Source organism: Taudactylus pleione, unplaced genomic scaffold (genome assembly GCF_031769625.1).
Source record: "Taudactylus pleione unplaced genomic scaffold, aTauple2 ptg000025l, whole genome shotgun sequence".
Lineage (NCBI taxonomy): Eukaryota > Metazoa > Chordata > Amphibia > Anura > Myobatrachidae > Taudactylus > Taudactylus pleione.
The window spans coordinates 4,645,219-4,661,905 of NW_028284427.1; the positions used below are offsets into that span (position 1 = coordinate 4,645,219).

The following is a 16,687-nucleotide window of genomic DNA, read 5'->3' on the forward strand; positions in this document are numbered from 1 at the left end:
CGACTTTAATTTAAAGGTTAAAACGGGGGTACCCATAGTGATCCCCCATGTTTTTACATCTTTAAGGGGGTCTTACAATTTTTTTAAGGAAAAATTCGTAACTTTACGCAAATCCAACTTCGGAGTTTCCCGTTTTCGTTAATTTTATATTGAATACGAGGATAAGCGGGAGCGCGCCCGATACTTTAACGCAGGTAAAAACTCCAATATGAAACGTTAATTTCGACAGTGAAGTTAACGTTTCATATTGAATACCCCTGAAATCTTTTGTGCCTCTCAAATAGATGTGCATGTGACATACAATCTGCACCATAAGCCTCGGTTAGCATACGGTAAGATTAGGTGGGAGTTTTGTTCAATGTAACTAAAATGTTAAGTTAATATATTGCTCTACTTTTGAACTAAGCATTTTTACGATGCATGGGAAAAATACAACTCCTTTGAACACTGTGACAGCAAACGATTTGTGCGAGAGGGGTGAAACTTGCTAAACTGTTATGGGATAGCCCAAGGTCAGTGTTTTCCCATTCCCTTTTAACTCGCACAATATGGTTTAAATTTTTACAAACACACTCGTTCTTTAATAGCCACAAGTCGTACGGTTATACTAATAACTTTTTCAAATTTACTGTTTTTCTCTGAAACTATAAATGAAATAAGTGATTTTGTTTTTGCACATTTTTTCTTATTGATACCCAATTTTGTATCTGTTAATTTTGTTGATTATCCTCTATTGTAGAACAGGGATTGGAGCATATTGCAGAAAACATATTATCTTACTTGGATGCTCGATCACTGTGTGCAGCGGAGCTTGTATGCAAAGAATGGCAGAGAGTGATTTCAGAGGGCATGCTGTGGAAGAAATTAATAGAGAGAATGGTGCGTACTGATCCATTGTGGAAGGGGTTGTCTGAGAGAAGAGGGTGGTAAGTGTCGGTTTTTACTATACTTCTTTTTTAAATAATTGGTCCTGGATTAGCTCAGATTATTTAACATGTGTTTTTTGTTTTCTTTCAGGGATCAATATCTCTTTAAAAACAGACCAACTGATGGCCCACCAAACTCATTTTACAGATCACTGTATCCCAAAATTATTGAAGATATTGAGGTACTTAATGTATTTTTCATACTGATTTGCTGTCCTTTTTAATTAGATTTATAGTATTGTTTCAAAAGTGTACTGAATGTTGCTCAAAACTTTTACTAGCTGCTCCATGTTATTTTCTTCTTTTACATGATTGGAGGCATAAAAGATACACACAGGGCTGATTCAGAATTAGGAGCAACTAAAGTGCTCTGCAACAATAAATTGTGTAGAGTTAGAGATAGGAAGTGCTGGGTCTCATCTTAATTTTATTTCAGTGTAAAAACACAGCTGACCAGTATTTGTTCTCTACATTTAAAAGCAGTCAGTATTTTAAGTACTTGCAAGAAAAAATTATGATTTGCACCCTTTGTATTGCAAATTTGCTCGAATAGCATACTGCTCTTTCTTTTGCTCCTATATTTTGATTTAAAACTCAGTCAGGCCCATGGTGTCCCGCGGATTGTCAAAGATGCCTGATCATCAATGGCTTTGACAACTTTGGGTTAGTAAATCTACCTCCAGGTTTAGTTTACATTAAATGAACATATGTTTTTTATTCAACCTGCTTTTTTTCATCAGTATTTCGTCTACAAAGAAAGAGCTCTCCTAATAGAGCAATAATATCATTGTAGCGTTTGAACATAAAGTGAAGATACAGGGGTCTATTTACTAAGCAGTGTTAGGAGACAGAGTGAATAGTGATAAGGTGCCAGCCAATCAGCTCCCAACTGTCATTTTTCAAACACAGCCTGTGAGATGACAGGAGCGGATTGGCTGGCACCTTATCACTTTTCACTCTGTCTCCTAACACTGCTTAGTAAATAGACCCCTTAAAGTCCTTTGAACAGCTGCAGGAAGAATTTTATCTAGCTCATGTTATTTCTTTGGTACCTTTAGTTGAGCAGGGACGTACAGGCAGACGAGGCTCATACTCCTGAGAGTTAATATAAAAATGATTAGAATAATACAAATTAGATATTTATAACTCCCAAGCATCTTCTTTGTTTATGGTAATAATTTTTATAGTTAACACTAACCAGGTTTGTGGAGCTCCCTGGGACTGTAGGGAGACGAGATGAGGCAGCAGCTCAGCCTTGCTTCTATAGTCAGACACTGCTTGCAGAGCTGGGGGCGGGGCCACACCACGGGCAGTAAGCTACACAGAAAAAGAGATAATAGAGGCATGTCTCTGAGTATGGGGGGCATGATGCAGGTAGGAGAATCAGTGGACACAGAAGCTTAGTGTAGTGAGGGGAGAGTAGAGGGTGAGACAGGCTCCTAGCACTCAGATCCATCTCCATGTGTGCCTCCCCTGCCATTGACCTCACCGCATAGACCAGGTCCAATTTTAAAGTGTCACTCATGTGCTGATTACACACTAAGAGGTATTTCAGAATGCAGCAGATTGAAAACATTATCTCCAGACAATACACTAACCTCATGACCGTGAGTCTAGATGAGTAAACATTCTCACTTGTGGAAGAGTAAAGAGTGAATGATGTATTTTTATTTTCTTGCAAATATTTTCCTTAAGGCTAGGTACACACCAAACGATGTGTACCCAGCTCAACCTCGGCAGCAACAGAACCCGACGGGGGAGTCTGTATCGGCAAGTGCATACACATTTGCGGATGCGGACAGCATGGCCCTCACTAACTACATCCCCCGACGGTCCTGCATGTAAGGCTGACGGAGGATGTTGCTGACGATTTGCAGGAGCATGTACACATTAGACGATGTGCCTGATATGTCGGTCTGATCCGCCAGATCGGACAACCTATCGTCTAGTGTGTACCCAGCATTAGTAATAAACTTGTATTTGTATCGATCACTACCTACACACAGAACAACTTATTTGGATATTAACAGATTTGCAAATGGTTGGCCAAATTCGAGAAAAAAAGTAAAGTAAAATGGAACAAAAAGGTGATTGGAAGACCCTACACCTGCCGCCACTATTTCCACATTTCCCCACTCTAACTCAAGTGCTTACTTTAGTGGAAGGATTATAGAGCAATTGACAATAAACCATGTTAAGAGACCATAAGACCATAAGAGATCAAGCTCTGTTGAAACGCACGTAGTTTACTCCATAGGGGGTCTTGCCGTGCACGGTCGGGATCCTTCAAGCACCACAGTCCACTGCTCTACCCTGACAGACAATTGATATATCACACAATGTGCACAACTTTCCTGAGCTCCCTCTCCAATTTATATTCTCAGAGGGCAGCTACTCAGACTCCAGCACTGTTTCTCAACAGGGGTTCTATTCAGAGACACTTTTTATCTCCTGCAAGTGGCTATAGCTGTTCGGTCACTTACTGTTCCCTGCTTATACATTCGCACACCATGTTGACCACAGCCAGGAATATCTATATTTCTTTTCTACATTAACAATATTGTAAAGGGTTATACATAGAAACATAGAATTTGACGACAGAGAAGAACCACTTGGCCCATCTAGTCTGCCCCATTTTTAAACATATTGTTACCTCAACCCTTATTGATCCTTACTTCTTCTGAAGGATATCCTTATGTCTATCCCATGCGTGTTTAAATTGCTCTACTGTCTTAGCCTCTACCATAGGCCATCTTTTTTGCTTTCACAATACTTGCTACCTCTTTTCCAATCACTGGCTCCTTTTCCTTGTGGTTTTCCTAACCCTTTTGATACAAAGGTCTGTTGCCTTTAATATTGCACTTTTTACATTTTCCCACCTCTCCTGCACTCCTTTCAAGTTCCTCCACTCTGCCAAAGATTCGCTTACACATCTTCCCATCCCTGCAAAATCAGCCTTCACAAAATCTAACACCTTTTTTTTTTTTGTATGGGGTGAGTCAATATCTGTCTTTATTCTGTACCATACTGCTTGATGATCACTGGATCCCAGGTTTTCACCCACTTTTACATCAGATATTCTGTCTCCATTTGTAAGTATTAAGTCTAATATTGCGTCTTTCCGAGTGGGCTCCCTCACCAATTGCTGGAGGGAGGCTCCGTGCAATGAATTCAGGATGTCCCTACTTCTAGTGGAACTTGCCACAGACACCTCCCAGTTTATATCGGGTAGATTAAAATCTCCCAGAATTATAACCTCTCCTTTTAATGCCATTTTAGTGATGTCCTGCAATAGTTTATTGTCCAGTTCCTCTTCCTGACCTGGTGGTCTGTAAATCACCCCAATATGAAGAATCACTTTCTCCCCTGTTTCTATAGTCACCCAAAGGGACTCGGTTTTTTCTTCAATACTGTGTATTAACATAGTATTTATGCTTTCCTTGACATACATTAATACTCCTCCTCCTATTATTCCCATTCTGTCCTTCCTAAATAAAGTATCTCCCGGGATATAGCTATGTCCCAGTCATGATTTTCATTGCGCCATGACTCCGAAATAGCCACAATATCTAGATCATCCCTTGTCATTATTGCAATTAGTTTGGGGATTTTTTTATTTTTTTTCAAAATTATTTTTATTGAAACACTGCACACATTCACAATCAAAAAATCCAAAAACAATGATACAATGAGTATGATAGCAGCTGGTAAAGCTCCTAGCATTTGCTCGCATTGTTCTTAGAGTTTTATTTGTTTGCTTATTTCTCCTGTTCCTAGGTATGTTCATCTCTCTGACTGTTTGTTTGGTTTTGTTTTGAATTATCTTCTGTTGCTGTGGATATGCTTCCTGTTCCATTTGCCAGCAGAAATAATACCTTTTGGTTGGGGGAGTAGATTTCTTTTTTCTTGTTTGGTTCACTGTCCTCCTCTTCTAGTTTAAACAGTTCTTGGTGAAACTTTCAAACTGTTCACTCAGTATTCTAGTTCCTTTTGAAGATGGGTGCAGGCCATCATATTTGTATAAGCTTCTATCTTGCCAGATGGCATGGCTATGGACTGTCAATCCAAATCCCTCCTCATAACACCACTTATGTAACCAAACAATGAAGTTTCTGATGCAATGATTTCTGTCTTCCCCTCTGTGTACTGGCAATACTTCTGAAAAAGTTACAGTGGTTGCCACCTGCTTTAGAGCAGTCCCTAACTTCCTGAATTCATCTTTTACTGCCATGACTTCAGCATTGGCCAGGTCATTTGTCCCTAGGTGGACAATGACATCCACCTCTCCATCTTTTCTTGCTGCCTTCACAATTCTCAGCATGCGCTCTTTATCCCTTGGAGCTGTGGCTCCAGGTAAACACCTTGTCTCTCTACTTCACCATGTCTCCCAGATGTACTTCTCGAATAATGGAATCTCCCAAGAGAAGTGTAGTCCTGTTTTAAGATGTAAATTTCCTGTTCCTATTCCTTTTTCTATAGTCAGTGGAAGTCCCCATATCTTCCTGTTCTGTATTGCCTATATTAGCTGTACCTTCCAGCCCTGCAAGAGCAGCATATGAGTTTTGCAGTGTCACAGCTTGTGGGAGAGGTGTCTGTGTCCTTCTGGAAATCTCTGCCTTTCAGAGCCTACAGTAGTCCAGGCAGTATGTCTTCCTTCTCTCAGAGGCAGTGGTGGCATCAAGGACACAGACATCCTAAATATCTCAGCATGCAGTTTTGCGATCTCCTCCTGCAGCAGAGAAAAATGCTTACAGACTGGGCAGCAGCTGAGTCTCCAAAATTCTTCTTGCAAAACAAATGCATTACATCCCCTGCACTGCACTAGGCCAAGCATTGTCTCAGATGTAAGTGGTATTGGAAATGTGTTACTGTTTGTGTAGAATAACTCACCTTTTTCTGCATTCTAACTTGCCTGCTTCTGATTCAAACTCGCAATACACTTAAGTATTCAAGCTTCACTTTAGTCTGCAATCTTCTCTCAATGAGCATCTGACTTTGGTAATCACTTCAGACATTGAGGAGGGAATGGAGCCCCATTCATATAGATAATTAAAAACCTCTAATAAATGCGGAATAAAGAAACTTATACCCTAGAGGTATATAAAGAGTAGTAAAAGTGGAAAAAAACCTCAGCAATATCAGGCCTAGAGTAACAGGGGGATACCTTGAGTGTTAAGAATAACTGGGACAGACTTGCCGCCAGCATTGTCTTTAGCTAAAAAAAAAAGCCAAGTAGCTACTAGCCACCTCCGCCTAAGAATATTGCACATATTTAGAGAATAATAATCTACGCTTAGATTAGTTGAAAAGGTAATCCAACCACTCCTTTTGGGCTTCCAACCATAGAATACAATCCGAGAGTGATTTAGACAAATTATAACGAGCCTCCAATTGACAACACACTTCAGACACTGTTAAATGTCTTGATTTAATATACTCTTTTAATAAAGGAGCCCTAATAAAAGCTTTAAGAGCATTGCATTGAATACCAGGGTTAAAGCAAGAGGCATTATTAGATTTGAATCCTTCCCATGCTGCAATTAACTCTGAACCCGCACCAAATAGTGTTAACCAGAAAGGATTACGTTTCCAGAAACTGGCACCTTGCATACTGGTGGTGGTAAAAGATAAAATCATGGGGGAATGGTCGGAAATACCCCTGGACAGATATTCGACTTCCAATACCCCAGGAGAGAGGCTTGGGGAGATTAAAATGAAATCTATATGGGGAAAAAGTGTGGAAGGTTGTGGAATGACAGGAATACTGAGTATCCGAGTGATGACGGAGCCTCCAATTATCCAACAAATTTAAGTTCAGAAATCAGTTTAGCCAAAGGGTTAGGTGAGGAAGAAACTGGGGCAGTGAATTCTCTCCAACGGTCCCAAGCGGAGTCCATAACATAATAGAAATCTCCAATGCAGATAACAGGAGTAGTTGAGGATTGAGCACCAAAAGATGCAGCTCTACGGAGGATCTCATTGTTATATGGTGGTGGGATATAAATGGTAAGTATATGGATCAAAGTATTGTCAACATAAGCTCTTAAGAAAACATATCTACCCTGAGAATCAACTTGACTCTGTTCAAGATTTAGTTAAGAGACAACTTAACTAAAATAGAAAAACCCCTAGCGTTGTGAGAGAAAGTTGAGTGATGCATCCAACCAACCCAGGGCTTTTTAAGGGCCATCACCTTACTACCAACCAAATGAGTTTCCAATAAGCATATAATATCAGCACAATAGTTTTTAATTTGGGCCAATACGAGAGAGGGTTTGATGTCATCATTCAAACCGCAGACATTCCAACAGAGCAGCCGGATCCCTTAAATCACCCCAGACATAGATTAGAAAAGAAAGGTAGCGCAGGATGTAAAGGGGTAAGAGTTGAAAAGGAAACAAGAAAAGAGCCGTTCCGGAATACACGTATTGGGCTGTACCGCAGCAATGTAAATCAATACCAGTATAGTAATATGAAACATTAGACTATGGTAATTAGCATAACCAATAGAAACCAACACATAGTCACAACAAAAATGACTATAAGAAAATAAGACAAAAAACTGCACCCTGTATAACCATCTACCCTAGAAATGAAACTTAGAAACTAGAAGCTAAATCAAAACAAAAAAACCTACAAGCAATTGGGAGTTTAGAGAGTAAAAGGAAACACTAAAGTTATTTCTAGCATAGTACTCCCATAGTATTAGTACACTCCCTGGTGGAATATCAGCATCCAAAATACCAATAAATCAACATATCCTTAAAATGAATTGGAAAAGGTGCTTAATGGTAATATAAACCCTAAATTAAACAAACTGGAATCATATATAGTGGACAACTGATCATAGGCCTTACAGCAAGGGGCTCGAGGTTGCCAGTCATCCGCATCTTTTTGGCTGTCCCGAAGCTTTCCTTTGACCTGCATAAATTGAGAGCAGCTTTTCTGGGCCTCCAGCACAAAGTCCGGATAAACAGACTGATTTTCATATTGGACCGGACATAAGTGCGAGCCAACCAGAGTACTGTACCCCGGCCCTTAAAATGCAAAAGACGAGCAATAAGTCTGAGATGGAGCACCAGGTGCAGGAGGTTGTGAAGGGAGACGATGTGCACGTTCCACAGCAAATTGGGGGCTAACAACCTCACAAGTAAATAACCATTAACCAATCCTCCAGAAATTTTTCAGGAACGGAACCTTCAGCACATTCAAGACCTACAAAACTGATATGATTACGCCTTAGCCGACCCTCCATATCAGATAATTTGGCCTGAACAGTCGCCATCTAAGATGATCCGCAACAGTATCTTTCATAAGAGAAGTGATATCCTCCAATCAGATATACGATGCTCAGCCTCGCACATACTTTCTCGGACTCTCTGTAAATCATGACGAAGCAGAAAGATATCCATCTGCAATTGCCCAATTTTATCTGTGAGATGCTGCTCAGGTGCAGAGAGAGCCTGTAAGATTTTTTGTGTGGATTGAGGGAATTCACCTTTGGGTGCATCTGATAACTGCGGGGGGTGAAGGAGGGTTAGAACCAGGTGGGTTCTTTTGGAGGGGGAGCTTCAGAGGAGCGAGAAAATCTCTCTCCAATTTCGCCGCAGCACTAGCTGCATGACCAGATTTCCCCACACTTGTACAGTTCAGCTTACCAAACCAAGATAAGGAACAAGTGGGGATCACTGTATAACTAATTAATCCAAAATGAGCACTCCAATTCCAGCACACCACAGCAGAGCAGGACCTGCACAGGATCACACACTGGCTGCAACTTCCAGCTGGGGAGATATGGAGGGCAAAAGGACACCCTGAAGCTGAGACCGTGCTGTAACCAGGTAAAATGGCGGTGTCAGGGCTCTGTAACTTAAATAATCCGGGGAGAGCCAACTCAGCCTCCCAGACTCATGACCCACAATACTCTGGGAGCAGCCTACAGGGCTGTATGGGCAGTAGATTGTGATCACAGACACCACAGGAGCTCCGGTGACAGGAGGAATGCATGCACTGACATAGACACAGCAGGGAGCCTCACAAGTTCGCGGCAGTGGTGTGGGAGATCCAGCAGGGAGTGCTGCACCCCACACCCAGGACCTTCGGAGCACTGGCTTGGTATGCCGGTCAGCGGGGACTGCGACAAGTCAGGCACTTTGAGGTGCCGGCGGCAAGGCAGGAGGAGATGCGACTGGGACTGTGGACCCACATCAGACTGCCGCTCTCACCACACGGAGCAGATAAGCAAGGCCAGCGGGCAGAGAGGGGGTCCAAACCTCGACCGGAGCAGCAGAGAGGGTTAATGCACAAGGAGTGCAGAATTCAGCCCTAGACACCAGGGAGTCAGAATAAAAGTCCGTTTCAGTGGGAGCTAAGCAAGCTGCTGCCTACTCCATACTCTGCCAAGTCACGCCCCCACTAAAATGTCATTTAATAAGTCAGTATAACTTTAACAATTTTAGAAGCATTTAGCTGACTCTAGTTAAATGTACTGTTGTAAACCCAAGTTTACCCCCAAGTGACAGAACAGTTTTCTTGGCTCTGAAAAATCCAACACTAATAACCTTCCATTCTCCAGTGCTCATCAACTAGAGAAATGAGTTCAGCATTTAATTCAGAGTTTTGATAACACAAATTGAATGGTTGATGCGAAGCTGCAGCAGATGCCTAATCATTGTTTATTAATTTAACCTTTTACATAAAATCTTTTTTTCTTAATACATACCTTTAGATCTATCGAATGTTAATGTAATATGATGGTATTTCAACCTTCGTTTACATAGTAAGCTGTTTAACTTCAAATGAGAAACCCTTTGGCTGCTAGTAGTGCTTTTATTGTGTTACCAAGAATTGAACACTTTCTGCAGACTTTTTTTTTTTTTCTCTCTCAGAAATGTTTTCAAGTATATAAGGATAATGTTATTTTATTTGTTTTAGACCATAGAATCAAACTGGAGATGTGGAAGGCATAATTTGCAGAGAATTCAGTGCCGTTCTGAGAATAGCAAAGGAGTTTACTGTCTTCAATACGACGATGAGAAGATAATTAGTGGCCTGCGGGATAACTCCATCAAAGTAAGAACTCTCCATTAGCTTTAATGAACTTTGAAAGTAAATTATTTCAAGAAAACGTGTACATTTCTGTGTCATTTAAATGTGTTTTTAAGACTAAAAGTTTAGGAGTATAAGCGTCCATTTATAAAGCCACTACCAGAAGCATTTATGTTGTGAGGCTCAGGAGTTATTAGGAGCTAAATCAGTCAGTACATTAGAAATTGATGTATTTTAAAGACTCTATACACTTTCGTCTCTCTTTCAATGTTATAAGATTCTGTATAAATTTGTACAGTGGGATTGAGCCCTAAAATAACATCTCATAACGTGCATGCATGAGTATTAAAATATGTACAGATGGCAGCACAGATGGTGCTATGGTTAGCATTACTGACTCTAAGCACTGAGGTCTTGAGTTTGATTACCGCTACGGTCCTAACTGTGTGGAGTTTGTATATTCTCCCTGTGCTTATGTGGGTTTCCCCTGGGTACTCCGATTTCTTCCCACACTCCAAAAATACACTGGTAGGTTAGTTAACACATGTGTGTGTGTTGTGAGCATGTAGGGAATATAGATTACATCTGTCCCTGCCCCAGTGGAGCTTGCAAACGGCCAGATATTCTCTGTAAAGCGCTGCACAATATGTGTGCGCCATATAAATAACTGGTAGTAATATAAAATATGTAATACCGAAACTATTTTGTACAAACATGGTAACTACAGAAATATTGGAAATGTGAAATTAAATGGAAGATACAAAGCATGTTGGAGACTGGCTACCACACAGCTATAGTTTATAAGTTAATTAAGCCTTTAGCACCCAATTATGCTTAGGATAATTCCTAAAGATGCTTTGCTGGGTGCCTAATTATTTGGGTTTGTTAAAGCAGGAGACCTCAGTAACAGAGGGCCTGACTCAGAGGTGGAATCATCGCTCATAGGGCAATGTTTTTTTTATTGCGTCTGCATGAGTGCACTGTGCATGCACCCCGATGATTACAGTCAGCGTGTGCAGAACAGATTTGGATGCAGAGAGAAGGAATGTTGGTGGGCGTTCCTGGGAAAAGGGATAATGGGTGGCTAGCTAGACGCAGGCATGTCACGGCCATCATTTTTACACAGTTGCACTGGCACCAGCGGCCATGTTCAGACAACATTTTCAGCAACCATAGGGTTGCTCTAATGTCCGGGGGTGCGACTTATTACACAAAGCGACAGGTTACAGCCACAGCCGGTGGCGTTTCTGTACGAATCCCATTGGATGCGGCATTTACATAAATTCACAAACTGACGTAGTCACAGCTGCATTAGCACTCACCTCTAAATCCGGCCCAAAGAGAGGGTTGGTTTATAAGTGGGCATACAACTTACCATTTAGCCATGGGACCCAGAGAGTTAATATAAACTGTCACTGTGCATTAAACAAATCTAGGAAAATGCCCAAGACCATTTTTGTTTCTGTACCGATAAACTACAGCAGATTGAGTTTCGTGTGGTGACCTGCTGTTGTGCCCCTCCATTAGATTTCCAGACAATTGTAGAATAGAGGCCATGGCACTTTATATTTCTTCTTCTTTTTTTTTTTAACCTGGGAACCATAATCATGTCTGTATCTGCTTCATGACCAGTTCTTGTTCGGATGTTCATTAATAATAATCTACTTTTTAATTATTTTATTGATATCTATAAATTAAGCAGCTTTAAACTAGACAGTTACAGAAACTGAAATTGTTTTAATATATTGTAACAGTCCTTTCTGTCAGTTCTGAGAATATCTGCTTTTCTTCATATACTTCTCCATCCTTTCCCATTTAGTAGTTTTTTGTTTTATTCTACCTTTATGAGGATTTGTGCCTCTTGTATTTTCGGGACATACACGTTCTCTATTAGACCATTAGCAGTAATGCTTCTGACATAAATCTGTAAGGTGGCTACTTAGTAATCATTTCATACTTTAGTAAATTCTGTAACGTTCATGTGTTTGGACTGCTGGGAGCGTTCTTTGGAAACTGAGGCCCTTCTGACAGAAACATCATAATACTGGCATTTGTGCCCACCTAACTTTTTATTTCTCTCTGGGAATAGTTTTTGATTTGTGGGATTTTTGTATTGGCTTGATATTATGGTAGGAGATAAAATGCCTACTCTTGCAAATTAAAATAACGTTAGAACTTATTTGGATTGAAAAATGTGTTTTATTACTATTGAGGAGGTATCCCTTTTTATTGTGATCAGTGTTGATTCCAGAAACAAGTTTGCAATATTTACTCAGTCTGCTGCTGCTTATTTATTATATTTATTAAATAATGGTTTGTCAAAGCCTCTGATAATCCTAAAATTTAACCGATGGATTTAAAATGGCAACAGGAATGGGTTCTAACCTGGCTTGTTTAGCATTAAATTTCTGCTGTCGTTTTGAATCAACTGCTTTGACAAACCGTTGGTTAGTAAATCTTGCCCTTGGTGCAATCAATACCTGATATCATTGTGCCAGTACCTAAAGCACCGTGTCAAACATTGTTTTATAATCTGTTGCTGCAATAAATGAGTGTTCTCTTCCAAATAAGAGGATCATGTTTTATACAGATTTGGGACAAAACTTCTTTGGAGTGTCTGAAAATACTAACCGGACATACTGGATCAGTCCTTTGTTTACAGTATGATGAGCGAGTCATAGTAACTGGTTCGTCAGACTCCACTGTAAGGTATTGTTTCACAATTATGCTATTGGGGCTTTTTTTTTTTTCAGGTTTAGAAATTCCTAAATGTTCCCCCAAATTACCAGTCCTAATACGGGCAGAGTCTGTGCAGAGTACTCCTCTCTAACAGTCTACGAGTTGCATAATGCTAGTTTTTACCACCATATGCAGATAATCTTTTATAGTAGGCATTGGCAACCTGGGGATTTCCGGGTGTTGATGTGGATTATAGTTTTAGCAGCTTGTTGGTTGTGCTGTGATGTGTAGTTTTCACAACATCTGGAGAGCCACAGGCCTGTTTTATAGTATAGTTAGAAAAATATCAAAGAATAACTGCAATGGGGAGAAGAAGAGACTGACTGCAGTATAGGTACTTGCAAAAGAGAAGACCCTTCACTTTGACCCATTTATAAGCCAATAATTTATGTATTTTATTAGTTTATTTGTAGAGGTATTTATATGAATTAAAAAATCCAATTTTTTTTTCAGATATTAACAAGGATTGATTTTATATTCTAGAGTTTGGGATGTGAACAGTGGAGAGGTGCTGAATACTCTAATTCATCATAATGAAGCAGTTCTTCATCTTCGGTTCTGCAATGGCTTAATGGTAACCTGTTCGAAGGATCGGTCAATTGCTGTTTGGGATATGGCGTCTCCAACAGACATAACACTGCGTCGTGTTCTAGTTGGTCACCGAGCAGCTGTTAACGTAGTGGACTTTGATGACAAATATATTGTTTCTGCTTCTGGTGATCGGACGATAAAGGTGTGTTGAACTTTCTTTTAAATAATTGTACACCATCAGTATCCACCTGTTACTGACTCCTGCTGTGCTGTAAGATGTTAAGTTACTACCACCACCAGGCTCCTACATTGGCACCTGGGTAATGATAGCTAATTCCCCATTGGCTGCTTGCTGAGGACAGAGCTATGAGACAGTCCTTGACTGCAGGACAGCCAGAGAACTGAGTAACTATTCTGGTGGTCAAAGGATACAAGCAGATGTAGGCTTCCTGGAAGCAGGAAGAATGTTTACTTGCTCCAATAAAATGTTTTATTAAAAGACTGTTAATGTCTAGCTGAAGGTGCTAAGATTCTCACAGCATACAGTTGTTTTTAGAAGTTTAGATAATAGACACCTTAATGTTTGATTATAGCCCTATTTATTAAATTTCAATACACACAAGTTTGACAAGGGATAACCAGACCCCAACCTCTGTAAACTATTGTCTTTCCCCAGGAAACGATGACTTCCAAAATTAGACCCAAATTCAGTTGACCTGAATCTGTCAATTAACTTCATCCTCAATATTTACCATGTTATTATCTATTTGTATTTGCACAGCAAATTTGCTGCTGCAGTGCTGGACAGCAACTATTCCAGTTCTATAGTGCCACATACTAAATAGAATTTAATTGTTTTTAAACAATGTTTCTCTAGTCCCAGCAACATAATTAAAGTCCTTATGTGCTGCAGTTAGCAGACACTGCTCAGGTGCCACATCTAGCTGCAACAAGTATTACATTTGCATATTGTGTACCTCAGCCCTCACGTTTTCCCAACAGGTCATGTTTAGAGGATTTCTGTCTGTGGAAGCAGGTGGAATAATTATTGACCCAGCAAAATAGATTAACGCATCTGTGCATAATTAAAGAAATCCACAAAACATTACCTGTTGGTGGTGGTACTCTAGGACTGGAGTTGAGAACCCCTGCACTACATCATTACATATGCAGTCCACATTAGACGTATAGCACTGACTTTTCCATCTGGATGGAGTTACGGCACAAAATTGTTATGCAGTGGTCTCCATCCTCGCTTTATGGCTCGGGTCCCAGGCCATAAATTCAATTGACAGATTGTATTTTTTCTTTGAATACAGATAACAGAGATGACCCCCTGTAATGCATATGGCTAAGATACCACACGTAACTAAATTATCTATTTGGAGGTAAATTAATTTGCCCGCAATCTGTCATTTAAGTTAATTTGGAATATTTGGATTTAAATAGCTATTTGACTTAAGACATAGCTGCCTCCTTTCTTATGGAAGATCTCTGTAGACAAATACATGAATACCAAAAGACAAAAGCACCACTGGCCCCGCCCGCAGCAAATGGGCTATTTCAAGATTTAACATTTTTAATGTTATTAGTTGTGGCTATTAAAAATGCTTCCCTTACCAGGATACTTTGCCACTCAGTACCCAGACATTTTAAAAGAAAAGGCCTTCTCTCTAAAAGTGCACATTCAGTACAATTAAAAAATGTTTATGCAATTGTACACAATGCTGGGACTAAACCCCTTTCGGTTCTGCAGCGTTAAACATTAATTATTCCAGCACAGTAATGCCAACCATTATATTTAACATGATGTTAAAGATGTACATATTTAGACATACTTTTCACAGCATTCACTATAAATAGGAATATAGTTTCCTCGGATAAGAATTACAATGGTAAATGATGAAAGTCCGTCATTAAATAGCCTGTGTTAAGGGCCCCATACACTAGCGACTGATTGCAGCAATCCTACAAATTGGCATCTCTAGATCATGAAATCCAACATGTTATATTTAACTGATTTATCGATCATGATCAAAATATGCCAGTGATTTGCAAATCAGTGGAATTTAACCGATCCTTCGACGGATCGCAGAAATCGATGTCTGCTGGTCAGCGTTTACGACCGGCAGATCAGTGTTTCTGATCCCATTAAAGGATTCGGCAATCCGTCGGATTATGAATGGAAGCCTTTACTTGTTATCATGTTAATTAGCAGAAGCTGCTTGTTGTGTCCTATTTGCATTGCTGTGCGAATAAGATGCATTTGAAGGTAAAATATTGCACAAAAACACGCGCTCTGCGCATACGTATGCAACGCAGTGCGCAAAAGCACCACTGCATTCACAGAAATCACACAAACCCATCGCAAATTGATTAATAGGTGGCGACGGGGGGGGGGGGTTGGGCGTTTCAGTGTGTTTGAACGCCGTTACAGGTACGTGCATAAATTAGTCACTGTGATGTCATGCGCAGCTTGGGCTTTCACTGCATGCGCTGAGGTTAGCAATTTCAGCAAGGTCAGACCTTGTGCAAGTGTGTGTGAGGCTCCAATAGTACTCAGTGTTACCGATTGTGGCCTGGTCCCATTCCCGCAGCCAGCACCCCCTCTCTCCCCCCCTCCTCCTTGCGGTTAATGGTGACCGCTGCACTGAAGGCGTTAATCCCTTGCAGCAGCGCCATCTTTGAATTGTTGTAGATGCTAGGCACCCATTTAAGTGTAATAGCATTTAAAATATATTTTTTACTGTTATGTGCCGCCCCCCCAGACCTAAGGCGACCACGGCAGCGCTGAGTGTCAACCCCCGGGGGACTGCATGGAAGCGCCGCTGCCCCAGACCATCTCCGGAGGCTGCGGCAATGGAGGACTGGGAGAGCAGAGCCACTGCAATCGAAACTTGGTCCCGGGCATGTCGGAATGCCAAGGACTGGGATCATAGCTCCCAGCAGTCCAGGGTGGCAGGAAGCCACTACAGGGCTACAAGTGGCACAGTACCTCAGTGCAGTGTGGAGGGCCAGGCGCCACGCAGCCCAAACCAGTTCCGGCTGCTGTGGGCGCTTAACCCCAGGTGCACTGCATCGGGGAGGGACCAGTGTTAAGCAGTTGCCGAGTGCTCCTTGCTGGGGACCCCGGGAATCTAGCTCCTGGCACCCCAGCGTGGCACTGCAAGGCAGCGTGGCCACATGCTGGGGGAACAGGGAGAGTTGGCTGAGCGCTGCTGAGCGGGATTGGGAGCTCGGCTGGTTCAGTAAAGCTCAGCGCTGAGCGAGGGATCAGGATGAATCAGCCGACACCAATCAGGAGGTGCGGCTACAGTTTGTTGACGCAGCAGAATCTGTTCCAGGTGCCGGCGGTAGGAGTCTGGTTGTACGTAAGAAGTGGTTCCAAATGCCGATGGCAGAGTTTGGTTGTGGCAGCATCGTTACACGCCCACTGCGCAGTG

General features: G+C 41.2%; 1 protein-coding gene across 1 annotated transcript in view; it reads left to right on the plus strand.

Moving 5' to 3' along the window:
• FBXW11 (F-box and WD repeat domain containing 11) overlaps nucleotides 1-16,687 on the plus strand; it is a 123,211-nt gene that overhangs the window by 83,610 nt on the left and 22,914 nt on the right. Inside the window, exons 4-8 of the mRNA XM_088451288.1 lie at nucleotides 740-926; nucleotides 1,018-1,108; nucleotides 9,861-9,998; nucleotides 12,565-12,683; nucleotides 13,197-13,446. Coding sequence (XP_088307414.1) covers nucleotides 740-926; nucleotides 1,018-1,108; nucleotides 9,861-9,998; nucleotides 12,565-12,683; nucleotides 13,197-13,446 — 785 coding nt within the window. The remainder of the gene's footprint in view (nucleotides 1-739; nucleotides 927-1,017; nucleotides 1,109-9,860; nucleotides 9,999-12,564; nucleotides 12,684-13,196; nucleotides 13,447-16,687) is intronic.